The sequence below is a fragment of the Cajanus cajan genome, chromosome 2, assembly GCF_000230855.2.
Source record: "Cajanus cajan strain Asha chromosome 2, NIPB_CcT2T_4, whole genome shotgun sequence".
NCBI lineage: Eukaryota > Viridiplantae > Streptophyta > Magnoliopsida > Fabales > Fabaceae > Cajanus > Cajanus cajan.
The window spans coordinates 17,926,321-17,945,975 of record NC_138518.1 but is presented as its reverse complement, the minus strand read 5'-3'; the positions used below and the strand labels follow the sequence as shown (position 1 = coordinate 17,945,975).

Genomic DNA, 19,655 nt, shown 5'->3' with positions numbered 1-19,655 from the left:
AGTCGGAGAAGAAGATGAAGGAAGAGGCTCCGCACGGCACAGCTCCAGAAGAGAATCACCTATTCAACACCTTGGGTCCAAGAAATGGGTGGGAAAAATCAGAAATGAGAAGAAGAAGAAGTAAGGAGGAAGTTTTGAAAATGAGAGAGAGTTGAGTGAGTGTTGGGGGAGGTGTTTTTACCAGCACGGGTCTCACATTTATGATATTTGTTAATTATTATTATATAATTTTTAAAAAAAATTAAAATTGACAATAACAATATGTACAACAAATCAAGAAACCCTTTATATAAAATTATTTTTATGATTATTTATCAATTTAAATTAATAAAACGAAGTATTAAATATTTTTAAAATTTGCAAATATGATATATCTATTAAATTTTTTTTATTCAATAATTTAAACTTAAAATTTAATATAAAATACGAGTTATTAAATAAAATATAATTAAATAAACTTAACTTTTTCTTTTTAAGTAAGTAGACCTTTCCTTTTATATATTTAAAAATCAGTAGATTACGTAATTATACCTAATGTATTGTGAAGCCATAATCGAACAGAAATCAAATTCAAAAGAATTTTGAATGACGTTATTAAAATTTGATAAGGAGCAGGCACATAAATAAACAAACCCATGATAAATAACCCATCCCCAAAATAAAAAAGAAAAAAGAAAAAATGGTCATAGGTTTCACAAATTCAAATTGGAGGAAGTAGTCGGAATGTTAATCTAATCGACGGTTGGGTCCCCAGCACACGACAGGACACTCCACCTCCCGTTGCGACAAGATAGAATCGAGCCGGCACCAAACGACGCCGTTCTGCTTTTCCCAAATTAAACAACGCACCCCTGCTTTTCAAATTACGGTGTCGTTCCGCAATTTCCCCTAAAGCCAGGGACCTCCAGCCCCGAATATAGAAGACGATCAGAGAGAAGAAGACGAAGACGAAGACGAAGACGAAGACGAAGAAGAGAAAGAGAAAGAGAAAGAGTGTGTGTGAGAGAAGGTGATGACGATGGACAGAGAGAAGGAGAGAGAGTTAGAACTGGAAAGCGCAATGTACACCAATTGCTTGCTGTTGGGTCTGGATCCGGCGATTATCGGAGTCGGAGCATCCAACGCCACTCCTCGGGTCGGACATTTTCGTCACTCCAACCCTAAATTAGGGGAACAGCTTCTCTACTTCATCCTCTCCTCTCTCAGAGGACCAATTCAATCTGCAAAAGTATCCATTCCACTCTCGCTCTTCGCTCTTTTCCTTTCTTCCACGATCTTTATCTCTAACCCTCTTTTTCGATCTCTCAGGATTTCGACAAGGTCTGGCCGATTTTCGATTCCGCGCAGTCGCGTGATTTTCGCAAGGTATCCATTTCTTTTTTTTTTTTTTTTGCAATTTTATTTGTTTTATTAATTGGCGTTGGTTTGAGTGAATGTGTTTGGATTGCGGTGGAAATGCGGATTTTGTAGGTTGTGCAAGGGATTATCAGCGAGCTTGAGTCGCAGGGTGCGCTTCCGAGGAGTAATTCCAGGGTTTCTTCACTTGCTACGTGCTGTGGACCTAGGTTTGTGTGATTACTTGCTGTTGATTTGTGTTTGTGTGTAGTTGGCTGTCTTGATCCCTGGGAGTTGGGGTAAACTGAGTTTAATTTACGGGTTTGCCTTTTTTGGTAAATTGTTTTGTAAATTGGTGTATTTCTGTGGCATGGGTGGAGCTGGGGAAGTGATTTTATAGTTAATGAATGGATGTTGACGAAATGGACAATTGGAAATCTACTGGAAATTTAAGATTATTTCAAAGAACTTCTGCATTGAAGAAAGTAGTTGGTGATATTCTGTAACTGAGACTTGTCCCTCTAAATAATATCTTTAAGTCCTTTGTCTACATTGCTTTGTTATACCGAGTGCTGGTGGTTAAAGAGCTAAAAAGAGCATGAGCTAGTAAGATACGTGTTGTAGAGAGGGGGATGTTGCAGTGCATGAGAGTGAACAATGAGCATTCAAGATAAAGATTAGGAGTGAATAAATTTGAGAGGAGGTAAGGGTAGCAGCACATATTGTGGAAAAGATGGTAGAAATCTCACCTGAAATCATTTGGTCATGTTAGAAGAAGACTATTAGTAGCTGAAGTAAGATAAGCTGATTTGATGGACGATGGCTTAATATTATAATGGGTAGAGATCAAGAAAAGAAGTGAAACCAATAAAAAGGAGTTGGATCTAAATGGCCTTTCTGTAGACTTGGTTTGTGACTGTTGGGTCAAATTAGTTTCACATTGACCTAGTGTGAAAAGGCTTTTCTTGTTATATTGTTATAGTAGTCTTGTATGATAAGATGGTAATGGAAGCTTATTGTTTGTTTTTTGTTAAAGATAGTTCTGAAGTTATTTGAGTGTACATGTTGATGTAGGTTTGTTGAGCTTCTATGGCAACTTTCATTGCATGCTTTGCAAGAGGTTCATCGAAGGACATTTACTACTGACATATCTTCGAACCCGTTGCCTGCACCATTGACTGATGTAGCATTCTCACATGCAGCTACTCTACTTCCGGTTACAAAGGTATTGGTGATGTTCCATAAAAATTTTACTGAAGGATGAATTGACTATCATTCTATGCACGTGTCCTTGTAATTGATACCATTATATGACTAGTTTGGTGTGTTTGCTGTAAAATAAAAGATTGTCATTCTCAGTATTTACAAAAAAATCAGTTGTCCTTTTAGAGCAATTGTTTTTAAAATATGAAGTTCTGCAAAATGTCCGAACTATGTTTTTGTGTTTTCTTTGAATTCTGTACTACATTCTCATACTGCTCATACAGTTAGAAATGGGTAATAAAATAATTTTTATTTTTTGCTTTATTTATTTTTTTCTTTCATGTTCTTGTGTTGATAATGTCTCCTGGTCTTTAAGTAACTCAATTGAGTCTTTGGTCTTAAACAGGCAAGAATAGCTCTTGAAAGAAGGAAGTTTCTTAAAGATGCACAAATGGCTGTACAACGGCAGGCTATGTGGTCGAATTTGGCTCATGAAATGACTGCTGAATTTCGTGGCTTATGTGCTGAAGAGGTATATCAATTACGGAAGGCTATGTACCAAATTCAGCTTATATATGTTATATTGTATATAGTACATATTCCCCCTCCCCATTAAGAACATTCCTTATGCATTTGTCTCTTGTGTGCAATTATATTGTGTAAAACCTTGAAAGAAGGCTTATTTGCAACAAGAATTGGAAAAGCTGCATGACTTGAGGAATAAAGTGAAGTTGGAAGGAGAGCTCTGGGATGATCTGGTATCCAGTTCAAGTCAGAATTCTCATTTAGTTTCAAAGGCTACTAGGCTATGGGACTCTTTATTAGCTCGAAAAAGTAAGTGCAAAGATTAATATTTCATTTAATCTTTGCATGTCTAATGTATCATGTAATTCTACTAAGTTTGATTTATTTAGTGTGGCTAGTTATTAATTATGTCTTATGGATCATGTAATTCTACTCAGAGTGTGTTTGTTTTAATGTTGAGAAGCTTCAAACATCCGTTGGATTCAAAGCTTCAAGACTCATGAATTGAGTTGAACATGTGTTAACGTTAAAACAAATGCACACTAAGTTTGATTTCAATAAGTGCGGCTAGTTTATTAATTTTATGCTGATATGATTTGGATATGTCTTTATTATTGTTTTCTTGTATTTATAAATTGACTAATAATAAGATTTGCTCTTCTCATTGTAGTCTAACATGCTCATGCCATTTTTTAACTGTCTTATAAAAATAAAAAAAATAAAAAAATAAAAACTAGCTAGTAATGATATTGAGTTTTTGATACAGGTCAACATGAAGTTCTTGCATCTGGTCCTATTGAGGACTTGATAGCTCATCGAGAACATAGGTAATGTAGTGATGTAGCTTGCTTTGCCTTTCCAATACATGTAGGCCAAATTTACCAGCTAATTTTTTGATACAAAATTTCAGGTATCGAATCTCTGGATCATCTTTGCTTGCAGCAATGGACCAGAGTTCTCAAGCTCCTTATTCAGATGTATTATCTGGTCAACCTAGTGATTTACCTGCAGTGCAAATGGATAACAAAGAAGAGAATGATGGATCACATTTTAGCAATGAGATATTGACAAGAGTGGATGACAGAACTGGAAGAGTCCACCAAACTGTTGATGTAGCGGAGGTTATACGACGATGGACCCATGCCTTGCAACGTATCCACAAACAATCACTTCATCTGGTATGCTCTCCCAAACCTTTTTTTTAAGGTATTTCTAATAATATATACTTGTGCTTATTGGTTATAGACCGGAGTTTTGAAAATAAGATAATCAATCAAACTTTGTTGCATCAAATACTTGGTGACGAAATTTATTTGTTGTAACATGTCTTATTTCTCTTTCTTTCTAATGCTTATTTTCTTTATATTCAGTTGAGAATCACAATGCCTAGTAGTAAGTTAATTCATGTTATGTTTTGTTATTCACTCTTATTTATTACTTATAGAAACATCTAACTATGGTATGATCTGTAGGCAAAAGCAAATGATGGAGAGGGTCCAGATATTTTGCGCAGTGCACAGGAAGGGGGTTCAAGTGGCCATGCTGAGTCTTTAGCAGCAACTCTTGCAGAGCATCAGCAACATTTGGCTAGCTTCCAGGTAATTCATTAAACCATGTTTTAAAATCTGCTTGATCCTACCAAGGTTGAAGTGCTTCCAAAGGTAGCTTCTTTTTAATTGTCATTTGCTTATGATAAAGCTTATAGACCAAGTTGATGCTTTTATGCTGAAGGAGAAATAATGTCCTTAATATGTTGACACTACTTGGTTAATTGACCTTTTTGGAACTTTTATTGTGCCGAAAGTTACATTGATATACTGGAAAGTTTACTTTGCTAGAGGCGTTGTTTATAAGTGTCAACAAAAAGTTTTGTTTTGAGATGTTTTTAGCAACCCCTTTATGTATGAGGAATTAGATTTTTGTATTATTTTTCCATTGTGTTAGTAGACTGTTTCTTTTAAGATGCAAATAGACACGATATTTTCTGTTTGCTTACAGCTTCTTATATATAATTATTGATATATGTCTGCGGCTTATGTATTGATGGAAGTAGATGAGTAAAATACCAGTTAGCTTTGTCCTTCACTATTTAGCAAATAGCGATGGCTATGGAGGAGTTACATTCCCTTTATCAGTTAGCTTCTGGTGTTACACTTAAATAACACTATCATATGTTGAGTCTATCTTTGCTCTATCTCCACACCTTTTGCAGTATGGGTCAAGTATCTTATATGGAGTTGACCTGTATTTTTCCCTAGGAATTTCTATACTAGAAAGATTCCTCCCTAGGAATTTCACATTGTTGTATTTTTCATTTGCAGGTGCTTATTAACCAACTCAAGGACGTTGCTCCAACCATACAAAAGTCCATATCAGAGTGTACAGAAAAGGTTAACTGTATAGCCTCCAATCTACCTCCAATGAACAGACATAATGGCCAGTCAACGTCACCTATCCAGACACAGAGTAGTGGGAGGATGGTATTCTACTATTTTAGTAAAGTAATGTCATTGCTGCTTTGATGCCTTCACGATACCATATCTGATTTACCTCTATTTCTCCGTATCACTTTTTATTGCTCAGGACAATAGCACTGATGATGTTAGTGAGCTTTCTTCAAGAATATCTAATATTCAGCTTGACAAGGTTTCTGTTAGTCCTCCCACTTTAAAGCTTCCTCAATTATTCAGCTTGACCCCATCTTCTGGAAAATCTGGAAATGTCCAAAGGCGGAACAGTAATGCTGCTCAAACCAGCCAAACAGAGAACGTTTCTGATAGGAAATCGTTGGATCCTCCTTCAAATAATGAAGTAACAAGTTCAGCAGAAGGTATGTTTTGTCTTGAGCCTTTTGTCTAAATGTTTTGCTAGAGCCATGAATTGTCCTTGAGCCTCCCTAGAATAGCTTACGCTTTTAGGAGACTCGGTTCTTGTCATGGTATCCAAAGCCTCTATGGCCAAGGGGTTAGGTGTTTAATCCTTGCGTCCGTTATCTCCACTCTTCATAATTCAACTAAATTTCTGCACAAAGGAAAGTGAGCTTCTGCACTGTCCATGCTTAAGATTAGGGGGGCTCTTGCTTGAGCTGTTATGTTAAGAGATACAAAATCATTCTTGGGCTGGGATTACCTAATAGCTTAAGCTTTTATTGAAGCCTGTGATTTTTTTGAGGGGATTTCATCAATGTGTTAGAACACAAGGTGGCTGATAATGATTTTATTTTGTAGATAGTGACAGTTCCTTTGTCCAGAATTTGAAGAGGTCAGTAAGAGAAGCAGCGCTGGCATTGCGGTCATGTAATTCAGAGTCATCACGGGATAGTCAATCTGATGGAAGTTCTGAGCACTTCTTTGTCCCTCTTTCAGAAACCGGCTTTTCTCATTTAGATGCAGAAAAAAGACCTGTTTCATTGAGGAGCAAAAGATTATTTGTATCCCAAATAGATGAATCCTTGCTTGAGAGTCATGCATCTGTTGGGCATGGGGAGAGCAAGTTTGAAGAATTTCCAGATATGTTGAATGATTTGGAAAGGCTTTCTGATTATGACAATGTAAATGGGTTTCTCTCATATACTGGTTCAAATGCTACATCTGATGCTCAGCGGTCAATTTTTGACTTTGAGGATGCACAGGATCAAGTCTTCTCACCGCCTCTTCTAATGGACTCATCACTTTTGACAGATCAATTTGAAGACTTGCTGGGTATGTTGAATTATCGACAACCTGTTTTGGTTCTTATCTCCTAATCCTGATATTTTTTAAATGCTTTGCTAAGTTGGGCAGAGAAAAAACTTGGGTGGTGGGGGGATTTGAAATGCATTTTTAATGTTTTGTTTTATAAGCAATTTCCTTCCATCTTAATTATAAGCAAAAATCATTAGTTTTTAAAGTTATTTAGAGATAACTTTTTTTATACCCTTAATTTATTGTTAATTCTATTTCATATGTAATAACCAACTAAATATAATAATCTTAAACAAAGGATATTTTTGGATTAAAATTCGAATTTATGATACAATTAATTAAAATAACCAACTAAATTATTTTTTTGGTCTTGATGATTTGTCTTATATTGTTTATAATTAGGACTGAGGGAAGTATTTTATAAGAACATATATACAGAATTTTCTTTTTCTGCGGGGTGGGGAGTGGTTCGGGTGAACAAACTTGTAGTGGTGCCTCCTTCATACTTCATACATTTATGCCTAAAGTTTCTGAACACATGTTGGTTAATTCATGAGTAATGAGTTGGGAATTTTGTTGTTGCAGCCCCCCTCTCAGAGACTGAAACGGCCTTGATAGACCATTGAAAATTTTCTGGGCAACCTACAAAACTTGATTGAAGAAACGGCATTATTGATGTGGTGGATTGCTATTCTTTTGTTGGGATATTTACTCCATTCACCTTATATAACACGATACTTGTATGATTTTATTCTTGTTTGGCATATTTTCACCATCTATTTACTCTGTTGATGCCCTACTACCGGGAGGCACCCTGAGTGACCCGTGTTCTTCATTGGTGAATGATGATTTACTTAGGGATGTAGATGCTAGAATCCAAAATGCAAGCTGGGTGGATGAACTTCAACCTTATATTCACATTTTCATCCATTGTTTTTTTGGTCAACCATTTTCATCTGCTTAAGTAGACTGACATCCCAATGGGCCTGTTTAAAAAAAAATCGTTGTGGATATAACAAAGCAGTTCTGGGCTATCTGCTGCAATGCTGCATCCCCCTGGCACTTGGATTGCAATTAGTTTATGTATTTTTATAGTTGCGTGTTACATGATCTAGGTCTTGTATCTTGCCAATATATCAGGAATGAAACTCACGTCTTTTTATTTTACTGTTCAGTGACATTGTTGTGTTTTTCTTTTCTTAAATATGGTCATGACTGATTAGTGGAATATAAATTCTTTGATTTAATGCTATGACTTGCAATTGTTTGTATATAGCACATAACAAAACTAATTGCAATTAGATGGTTTCATTTTTGTGGATATGACCAGAGGAGAGATGGGCCGGGAATTTTACTAATTCTTTTGACTTTGTTGAGATGGACCTATCAAAATTACGAGTATTATTTATTATCAATATTTTGGCTTTGACAATTCTCAAAAATTGATTTTTTTAATCCGCGAATTCATAGTTAAATGGTACCTGAATTCTAATGGTACCTGAATTAGTTACTACTTACGTTTCTTTTAATATGAAATAAGTGACAGTGTAAATACATCAAATACACTATCACTCGTTTGACCAGAGTATTGAGTATGCAACAATTTTTACACACCGGTGTAACTTTTATCAAGTATTACACCGCTCAATAATTTTATATTAAATGCGAGTTTTGTAAATCTAACCGTTAGATTGAAAGTTCATATCTCTTAGATAATATATACAAAATTTTATATTAATTCAAGATAATTTGATATTTTATTTTTATAAAATAAAATTGACGTAATATATTCATTTCAAAATATACTAAAATATAAACACTTTGATTACTTTCAAATTGTTGTTCAATTTTAAATAAACTTTTAATCTAACGGTTAGATTTACAAAATTTATAATTAATATAAAATTATTGAAAGATGTAATACTTAATAAAAATTTCACCGGTGTAATTATAACGTCTTTTATATATATATATATATATATATATATATATAAGGGAGTAGTCTTAATAAGTACTTTGGTTCTGTGATTATTGTACCCCAAAATTCAAAATTGATGCTTACTTGCATAATGCTAAATAAGATAAGATTAACGCGTGGGGTCATTCAATAAGTAATTTATTAAAGAATTTTGAATATTTTGGAGTCATTGGGGAAAATGGTAAGGTCAAATACGCAATTTAGTATGTGAATATAAGAAGCATAACAAATGGAAGATAAAACTCTAAAGAGGAGTGAATTCTTAACCACATAATTAAAGGGATTGTAAAATTAAAACATTATTTCACGAGGCATATTTAATTAAATGGTTAAGATTTACCTATCTCAATTTTTTACTCTTATTTGAAGTTAGAATTCTAAACATATTATCTCAATTTCTCACCAGTAAGGTGATCCTAACAGTTTAATGAAGCTCTTATTTTACTGATTATTTATTGAATTAAAAAACTGAATTTTAGTCAAAGGCATTTTTGTAGACAAATGATTAATACAAAAAACATTTAGATTTTTTTTTAATTATTTAAAGACATTTAAGATTAGTTCTTATAAAAATGACGGAAGAATATTTTAGGTTTGAATCTTAAAAAAAAAAAAAACTGAAAAGAATATTATATTACATGCAATAACGAATTCGTTACAAACTTAGTTGTCAAAAATTGCTCTATCCCATTTGACCATAGCAGGTGATTTTCAAGTGATTAGATCAATATTTCTTTCAATTCAATAATCAATGTTATGGATGTTTACTGTTTCCAATGTAAGCAGCATCTATTACTAAATGCAGAACCTTGTGTTTGAAATTTTGGTTTTGGTTTAGTTTGTGATTGTAACTGAACCTTTACTTTTCAAATAACAATACTTCTTTTAGCCCAGACAAATTGTTGCTACCTGATCCTATAGATAGTACTGAATACTTGAATAGCTGATGGCAACAGCGGAGAAGTTATGTTTAATTTGTACTTATTTTCAATGTTTATATAAACTTAAAATTAAAAGTGCGTACAAATTCTACTAAAGAAGCAAAATATAGTCAACTCTTATATAATTGATAGATTATGTTGAATCAATTTAATATATTTTTGCATTTATTTATTTTTGTATTCGAAGAAGTTTCTTAGAATGTATATATTTTCAAAACAAGCATTAATTCAAATTTAAGCATATTAAAATGTCTTAGATAAATTTTTAATTAAATTATACTTTTGATCATTTATCTTATTTTTAAAATGTTTTATCTTTTAAAATGTTCATTTTAATCCTTTTGAAATAATAACTTGTAATGACTCGTCGTGGTCGTCATACTATATAGAATCACTACTACCATTAGAAACTAAATTACTAGAACATATAGGATTAAGGGAAGAAATATAAAATACATATATATAACATGACTATATAAGTAAAACAACCAAACTGATATAAACTGAATATATACATGTATACAACAATCCTAAATAATTCTGCGCCCTAGTGTTGGTCAAGGACACCTATACAAGGTACATCAATAATACCGCCATCTAAAGGGATCACAATGTCTGCCTACAACAGCTCCTTAAGCCTAGTCCTGATTTGCTCCCATACAACGTATGATCATCGCAGTCCAAACTACCATGGAAATAGAAAGGGTAAGCTAGAGTTCGAAAACATATACATATAGAAAACAAGTCTATAATATACAATATTACACCATATATCATACATGAAAGCTAACACTCTTGAAGCAAACATGTACCTCATCAAATCATGTACCACAAAACATCAACAATGCATATGAACACACCTCAACATTTTTCATATACAAACAAATCAACCAATGTGTCATCACGTATTCACCTGCAAAGATCTCTTGACAATATGAGCAGTCTAAGTGATTTCCACCCTACCGAACCAACCTAATTGTTTTCACACTCGAAGCGTCGATTCGGTCATAAAAAAATGGGATACCAATCCCTCCTATGGTTTCTCTGGTCTCATCACTTATACTAAGAAAGTTCAGTTCCATTGTCAGGAGTAGTACAGTTGGGTATAGGCTTACCACGGCATGTATTATCAAGTTGCATATGAAATTCGCTCATTGATTATCCTCAAAGAACCACACAATCATTCTAAGTACTTGGTTAAGGGTTATAGCCCTCGACCTCCTATCTTATTCAACCACTAACTAAGGACTTGGAGGAGATTCAACACATCTCAAAACCTACTCCAAGAGACACACCTACTTAAGGAAGGTTTTCCAAACATTGGCCTACTCGAGCACCACTCCAAGATACCTTATATAGGATCTTCAGTTTTCAAAATAATTTCTTTTCCTCAAGTCCTAAGTTAGCCATCATGCTTTAATGCCACACCACATTCTGAACATCTACACCTCACCATGCATCTACTACATACATCTCATCCAGTTAATGCATATAAAGATCAATAACATCAATCATGTATAGCATACCAATGCTTAACACCTCAACCAAGAATAACATACTAATGCTTAACAATTTATACAATAATAACATATCAATGCTCCACAATTCATTCAACAATAGCATCTCAATCATACATAACATATCAAAGCTCATCACTATTTCAACTACACAAAAATAACATTTCAATGCTTATTATCATTATCCTACATCATGCAACATGCAATAGACACAAGTATTCTATTCATGTTCACCAAATTCACCCATCATGCAAAATGTATCAACATATAACTTATCAAAATCACTTATCCTACACTAACAACCTTCACATAAAACAACGCATAGAAAGTTTTATTACTCTTATCATGCTCATCCTTATCTTATATGAAAGACAAGGAGATTCTCTACAACTTTCATGAAGAACTCAGGTTCTAATTCCATCATCTACCATGTTAAAAATTGTAAAAAAAAAAATCATAACAATTTGTTTAAATGCTAACAACTTGACCTTTACTCACTAGAAAGGTCATAATTGGGATTCTAGACCTCCTTTTTTGGTGATTCCAACGCCATTGGAAATCTAAAATCCAAGGATACAACTTCCAAGAAGATCTCAAGACCAAATTTGGTCATCTACCCTCGACCCTACAATTCTCAATTCAATGCTTTAGCGTTGGATTTCTACCAACTCCATTTCTTCCCAAGGTTGTAGCATTCAACTCAGCGCTTTAGCCCTAAATCTTTGCCAATTCAGTTTTTTCCCAAGTCTACAACACTCAACTTAATGCTGCAACACTGGATCTTTATCATCCCATTTCCTCTCACAACTATAACATTGAGTGCAAAATTTTTACACTTTCATGGCTTCCCCCTTCGTTCCTCGCTTACATTTCATCAATTTTCCACCTAAACATGATTTACACTCATTGTATCTACTAGATTTGTTCATGCAACCCAGAAATCACAAAAAACACAACATGCATGGATCAAAACTCAAAGAAAATCATCAACATTTTAACCTTCCATCAAGAAAACCAAAACCTCAATTTTCAACATGCAACCACTTCAAATTCATCCCCAGTTATAGATTTTCATAAATCCTACCAATTTTAAGTCTCAATTCATTCAACAACCCAACATGTTAACCAAAAACCCAATATTTCCAGCTTCACTTACCTTGATCCTGAGCTCTTTGAGGAAGAAGAAGAAGAAGAAGAGAATGGAGAACTTTGGGCTACTTTGAAGTGGAAGAAGAGAAGGATAAGGAAATGGCTCCGAACTCCAACAACTCAAGTTGCGCAGCTACACCACGGGATTCTCAGCTCCAAGTCTCAAAGATCTTTCCTTAAGAATCTGAGAAAAAGAAAGAGAAGTGTTTGGTTCTTGAAGTTCCTTTCCCCCCTTAAGTCAAGATCTCACATAACTATTTACAATTTTGAATTCTTTTCTACTTGATTCAAGACTTAAATTTTGTCTAACTAGATTTATTTATATGAAAAATATTAAACATAACTAAAGTTCAAACAAAAAAGTTTCATAAATATGGTAAAAATCTCATAAATATAAGTCTAAAAAATAGTAGAAAAATTCAAAAAAAAAATATAATTTCTTATTATTTTCTAGTTGCTTGTGAGATATATTTTACATACAATTTTCACTGTGTTTATAGCTTTTTTAGATTTGAATAACAATTAAATTTTATAATTTTCATGTATGTGAATCTATTGCTACAAATTTTATATCATGAAGTAGTCAAAAATAAATTCAAAATCGTGTTATAAAATTGAAAATAAACATTTTTTAAAAGACTAAATTGATCCAAATATAACAGATAAAGGATCAAAATGAGTATTTTAATAGGTAAAAAACCTAAATGAATAAAAAAAAATAAGATAAAGGACCATAAATATAATTCTCAATTTTTAGTCTCTCAAATTTAAAGTACTTTGTTTTAAATTATCAGATTTAAAAGTAATTTTTTAGTCAATGTAATTTCAAATGTTCTTGTTCTAGTTCTTTTGTGGTTTTTTGTAATATAACTTACAGTGGCAGATTAAGCCAGGAATAAAACATCTTTTAAGTTCAATAGGATGCTTTTATAACAAAGACACTAGTAGATAAATTTGGTGTGATACATTTGTTAATAGGTGAGTTATATTTGATAGATTCACCAATGATATTTGAATAGAGAGACTAAAATGAGATTTGTTTTTCAAATTATAGTGACTAGAAAGATTAATTTTAAATTTGAGAAATAAAAATAAATTTACCTCATATTTAAAGAATAAAAATATATTTTTTGAAGGAAAATAAAAATATATTTAAACATTGAAATATTTACCTTTTAGGTTAAATGCCCCTTAATAGAAACTAGTAGAAAAAAAGGCACTCCATACCTCTATAGAAAAATAAAATAAATTAGTGTTTCCACATAAAAAAAAAGGGTAGTTATCATTTTTAAAGAGATCAATTATTTTTTATATATATGTTTTTCCTATTTTATCCTTAGATTAAATTAGTGAAAAAATAAAATACAACACAAGAATATAATTGTCTTTTAAAAATAGTACACCCAAAAAAATATATTGTTATAGATTATACGTTTTCATGGTTAGAACTAAAACTACTAAGTTAAAATATCCTCATAAAATTGTTTGTGTAATATAATTTGAGATCTTTTATAAAATAAAAATAACTAATTTCATATATATTAAGAAAATTTTATTAAATATATTTAAATATTATAATTTCACATAAATATATATTACATTTTTGAAAATATCTTTAGCTACAATTATGATAAATAGTACTCTTATTTATTATCATAAAAATGATTTTAAATTAAAAGTATTAAATAAAATTAACTTCATTAAAATTACTTAAATTTTGATTTAAAAATTGTAAGCACTTTTCTTATATATAAATTTAGAAGGAGTAGTCATAATTTAAACAGTAATAATTTTTGCTTCAAAATTTATAAAACACTGTAATAATTGATGATTAGAATTCAAGTTTATCATAATGATACTATGTATGGTACGATTTTCACTCATTAATTTTATTTTCCGGTAATACGCGTTTAGTAATGATTGAAATTATTCAACCACTCATTTCAAAGTTGGTGTGAATTTTTATATGAAAAATTTATTTGAAAATACTGTGACATTTAACAGTTACTCATTAACCCATTGGAAGCAATGAAAAAAATGTTATCTACCTTCAACCCCTCAAATTTTAACCATTTTTTAAATAATAATAATAATATGTCATTATCATGATAAGAAATTATTATCCAAAATAAGGCTTATCCCAATCATTCATTGTTCAAAGTATGAGTGAGACAATTAAAATTATCTTAAGATTTTCATAGCCAATGAGATGGGACCCACCATTGTGTGACCCCACTAATGGCTGCTGCTGAAGCCCAATTGAGAATTTATTTACTTTTTTTTTTTTGTAAAATTGAATTGAAAAGTGTTCTTATTCAAAAGTTTATTTGTATTAAAAATAGAGAGAGAAACATGAGCATAAAACTGTCTAAAATATTTAATGAAAAACTTGTGTTTGATTTCTGTTATTAAAAAAATCATTAAATTAGCAAAAGTTACAATTTCGTTAATATAAAATTAGTTTCTAATCCAATAAATTAAGAGATACTTAAAATATGAATATAAAATTATTTTACAGTCATTCACTCGTTAACTTAAAAAAGTCATATAACCCCAAATTATAAATAGTTATTTTTTTATATAAAAAATTATTAATTTTAATAATAATTATTTTATATACTACACAAAAATTAAATTTTAATTAGTTGATGATGTAAAATATTTATTCAAATAATATATAGTTTAAATTCTTAAAAATAAAATTTTTAAGAGTTTAATTTTTATTCATGGTAGGTATAAAATTTTTACGCAATTATTTAACCTAAAGATAGTGTTTGAACATACTCTAATACATTTTTAAATATTTTTTATTTGTTAAAATTTATTAAAAAAATTATCTTAGTAATATTTTTATCTTATTTTATTTTTTATAGTTACTTGAAAACCATTTAAATCTTCCAATTAATAACTACGGACTATTATTTAATTTTAATTATTTTTTACTTTTCTTTTTTATTTTTATTTTTTTAAAATACATGTAACTATGCAATGTTTGTTTGCACTAGTAAAAGATAAAGAAAATACACTATTATCTATAATGTTTTTTTTAAAAAAAAAAAAAATACATAGAACTATGCAATGTTTGTTTACCTTTAAAAATTATTTTTTCATAAGTTATAAATCATCCACAACTTTTAAATTATTATTCTATTCTACCATTTGTTTTTTGTTTTAATTGTTTTTAAACAAAAGAGACACACTTTTAAATAATTACCTTTTTAAAAATTATAAATATTTTTATTTTATATTATATATATTTTATAATTTCATGTATTTTTAATAATCATCCACTATCATATATTTTTTTTATTATTTATTATTTTAAAAATTCACAAAAAAAATAAAAATATTTTGTACACTAGTATAATATTGCTTTGATTACTTTTTAACATGTTTTCCATAATCAAACCAAATTGACCACATCACTTTGACCAAAAATCAATCCTTAATTGATTTGGTTGATTTAGAAAATCATTTTATATCAAATCAGTGAAAAATTGATAAAACTCGTTCAAAATCGATAAAACTTGATAAAATTAGTATAAAAAAAACCAGTTAAACAAGTTTGAACCGGTCAAATTATTTTTTTTAATAAAAAATACACATTTAATAAAGAAATATAAATTAAATAACTTACTTGTAAAATTTGTCTTGTAAATATAATTTAATTATTTATATTAATTTATAATATTTAATATTTATATTTTTATAATTTATATTATATTAATTTGATACTTTTTATTTTAAATATAAGCTTGTTATTATTAATGGACAATTTTATATTTTATTTAAATTTAAACTTAGATATTATATTATATTTAGTTTAGAATTTTAGTATACATTAAATATTAAGAATATGTAAATAATATTTTATTTTAATTTTTATTATTATAAAATTATGATATTATATTTATTCAATATTAATTTTTGTAATGATCCGTCATGACTGTCACACTACGGGACAACACAACATACTACTTGTATATATACTAAAATAGTATAATAAAAAGTATTTACAAGACAAGTTACTAAGCAAGCAACTAAAAATATCCAACTATAAATAGCAAAATATGTTATTATAAGGTAGCATACAAAAAGAACATTCACTCCAAGCACCTCATATGGCCTCTAACAACTATCTCTCAACCTATCCTTATCCTGCTCCCATACATCGTATGATTATCGCAGTCCAAACCACATGGAAATATGCAAGGGTAAGTTAGAGAAAATAAACAACTCATAATAATTAAATATGCAACACAACAACTATACAACTCATCATAATAGTCACCATATTCAACACAACAACAAACAACACATGTATTACACACCTCTCAATAATACATATATTTAAAAGAAACTTACAACACAAGTAATCTAGCAACACTATCATCATCATCAACTTGTTCAACATACAATGCACAACATAAACAACACACATCTCAACAACACCTTCACAGCACATCAACACATATGCGTCGTCACGTATTTCAACTCAGAGATCTCCTAACAACATGAGCAGTCTAAGTGATTTCCACCTTACTGAACCAACCCAATAGTTTTCATGCCCGAAGTGTCGACTCAATCACAAAAAAATGGGATACCAATCATTCATCTAGTTTCTCGGGTCTCATCACTTACACTAGGAAAGTCTGGTTCCACCGTTAGGAATAGTATAACTGGGTATAGGCTTACCACAACCTTGGCATGCATTGCTAAGTCACATATGAAATTTGCCCGCTGATTATCCTCAAGGAACCACACAACCTTTCCAGGTACTTGGTTAAGGGTTGTAGCCCTCAACCTCTTACCTTACTGATGTTGTGTATTTTACTCATATTTTAGCACTTTAATTCACAAGAATTCATAGCATAATCATGCATATCTTTCATGTTTTTAATAAATTTTTATATCATTTTCCTATTTTATGCTTTTCTTGGTATGTGTTGTGTTTTCTCTGAGCAGGATCAAGATTTAAGAATTAAAGAGGAAATGCTGAGCTACAGGGAAAATCACGGCCGTGATTCTAAATCACGCCCGTGATTCACCAGAGAAAATCACGGCCGTGATTCCCAATCACACCCGTGAACGCCACTGACCCTTCATAGATGTGCTCCAGAGAAGATCACGGTCGTGATTCTCAGTCACGGCCGTGATTCACTTCGCGTCCCAGCTTTTTAAGTTTTATGTTTTATTTTTATTTTATCTTTGTAATTTTTATCTTGGTAGTTTTACCTTTTTACCCTTTTAGGTTATAAATTAGATTAGGTTAGCCTAGAACGGGGATTTTTGTTTTGGAGACAGTTTTTTAGTTTTTGACACTTGGAGAAGGTTGGGCGCCTGTGCCATCGACTCTAAGGTTTGCTTTTCTTTTATTCTTTTTTTCTTGGAGAACTACTATGAACTCCTGTGAGTAGTTTCCCTTTTTCTGGGATCAGGGCTTAGCCTCTGAGAACCTCTTTATTAATGCATTATTCAGTTTCTTAATTTTATTCCAATTCTTGATCTGTTCTTTTATATTTTATATATGAACTTTAATATTATTGTTTTCATAATAACATTAATTAAGGATGAACTGAGAGGAGAACTTGATTATAATTATGATAAACAATTAATCTTAATTTTCATAATCATAGATAATTAGGGATGAACTGAGAGGAGAACCTAATTATCGGAACCTAAAGGAACAGACTTGAGTGTTAAATCACGAGAGTAGATTTAAGCTTTCGAGGAGCAATAGATTAATAAAGATCTTAATGAGTTTAATTGAACGTAATTACCACGAGAGTAGAGATTAATTTTAATTAAACACGTCCTCGTAGCCTGAGAAGGTGCAAGGATTAAATTAGGTTAAGACTACCTTCAAGATGGAATATAATTAATTAATGAAAATAATAATTCAATAATGTTGGAACTCTTTGTGCGAACCCTAGATTCCCGGAAATCTCCTTATCTTATCTTAAAGTTTTATCTTATTCATTAATTGCATTACTATCTCTTTTACCATCGAATATGATCTTATCATCTCAAAACAAAAATTCCATCTGTTTTAAAATTCAAATTAAAATACTAGTAATTCTAGGTCAAACACGTAGTCCCTGTGATTCGATATTTATTACTTGACGACAACCGTACACTTGCGGTTTTCCATACATCAAGTTTTTGGCGCCGTTGCCGGGGACTACGTCTCTTGATTTAAATTACAATTATTTTAATTCGAATTTTTTTTTTTAAAAAAAATAAAAATTAAATTAAATAAATAAATAATTTATTTTTTTTTAGTGTTTACTTCTCCAATTCAGATTTCACGGGTCACTTTCTTTTTTTTTTTTTGCAGTGCCTTAGGGTTAATGCAAAAGAGATCTCTACGTCTTGGGAAACCAACACCACTTGATCCTGAGATTGAAAGAACTCTCCTGAGAAGGAAAAGAAACCTTTCTAGAGAATTTGACATGGCTGCACAACGAGATAATTTACCGCTTCGGGATTACTCTGCACCCATAGCTCGTGGGATACCTGGAGGGGAGATGCAAACTGGAGCTACTGTACCAGCTTCTCTGGTGAATATGCTCAAACAGAACACCTTTGGAGGACTACCATCAGAAGATCCTAATGACCACTTAGAGGGGTTCTTGGAAATCTGTGAGACCCAGCAATTTGATGATGAAGTTTCTGATGGAATGCGACTCCGCTTATTCTCACTCACCTTGAGAGATAAGGCAAAGGTGTGGCTAAGAACAGTGCCTAGAGAAAAGATAGCAACTTGGGAATTATGTGAAAGAGCTTTTCTAGAGAAATTCTTTCCTCCTTCTAAAACTAAAGAATTGAGGAAGAAAATCACTAATTTCCAACAAGGCACTGGAGAGACTATTTATGAAGCATGGGAGCGGTTCAAAGGATATCTTCAAGCATGCCCACAACATGGCTTCAACCGTTGGCTTACCATCCAATTTTTCTTTGAAGGATTGGACCAACAAAGCACCATGATATTAGACTCAGCAGCTGGAGGATCTTTCATGGGGAAACCTATTAATGACTGCATGATTATTTTGGAAAATGTAGCCTCAAATCACAGCCAATACAGTGAAAGAGAAGTCACAGCAAGAAAAGGAACTCCGGGGCGATATGAAGTGAACAATATTGAGTTACTCTTAGCAAAATTTGATACTCTTAATCAAAGATTAGACAAGATGGAAAAAGCTAAGGTTAATTCAGTGGCTACAAATCAAGTATGTGACCTTTGTAGGGAACAAGGGCACACTGCAGTAGATTGTACCTCAATTTTTACTGGAGAAAAAGAAGATACTACTGAACAAGTGGCAGC

General features: G+C 31.5%; 1 protein-coding gene and 1 non-coding gene across 3 annotated transcripts; one reads left to right on the top strand and one right to left on the bottom strand.

Annotated features, from left to right (window-relative positions):
- The first annotated feature begins 649 nt into the window (after positions 1-649).
- On the top strand, positions 650-7,920 carry AUG6 (HAUS augmin-like complex subunit). 2 transcript variants are annotated; one of them, XM_020373457.3, is made up of 13 exons: positions 650-1,228; positions 1,309-1,365; positions 1,471-1,565; positions 2,410-2,560; positions 2,945-3,070; positions 3,216-3,372; positions 3,830-3,890; positions 3,974-4,241; positions 4,536-4,661; positions 5,385-5,543; positions 5,647-5,893; positions 6,291-6,764; positions 7,332-7,920. In XM_020373457.3, the coding sequence occupies exons 1-13, from the start codon at positions 1,013-1,015 to the stop codon at positions 7,370-7,372; spliced, it is 2,178 nt and encodes a 725-aa protein (XP_020229046.1). In that variant the 5' UTR covers positions 650-1,012; the 3' UTR covers positions 7,373-7,920. The 2 variants fall into 2 exon arrangements, with proteins under 2 accessions (XP_020229046.1, XP_020229045.1); XM_020373456.3 differs by having other exon boundaries at positions 3,213-3,372.
- An 11,232-nt stretch (positions 7,921-19,152) lies between these two features.
- LOC145955351 (small nucleolar RNA R71) lies at positions 19,153-19,259 on the bottom strand. The gene has a single exon (XR_014431965.1). It is a non-coding gene; the product is annotated as a small nucleolar RNA R71 (small nucleolar RNA).
- Between the last annotated feature and the right edge of the window lie 396 nt (positions 19,260-19,655).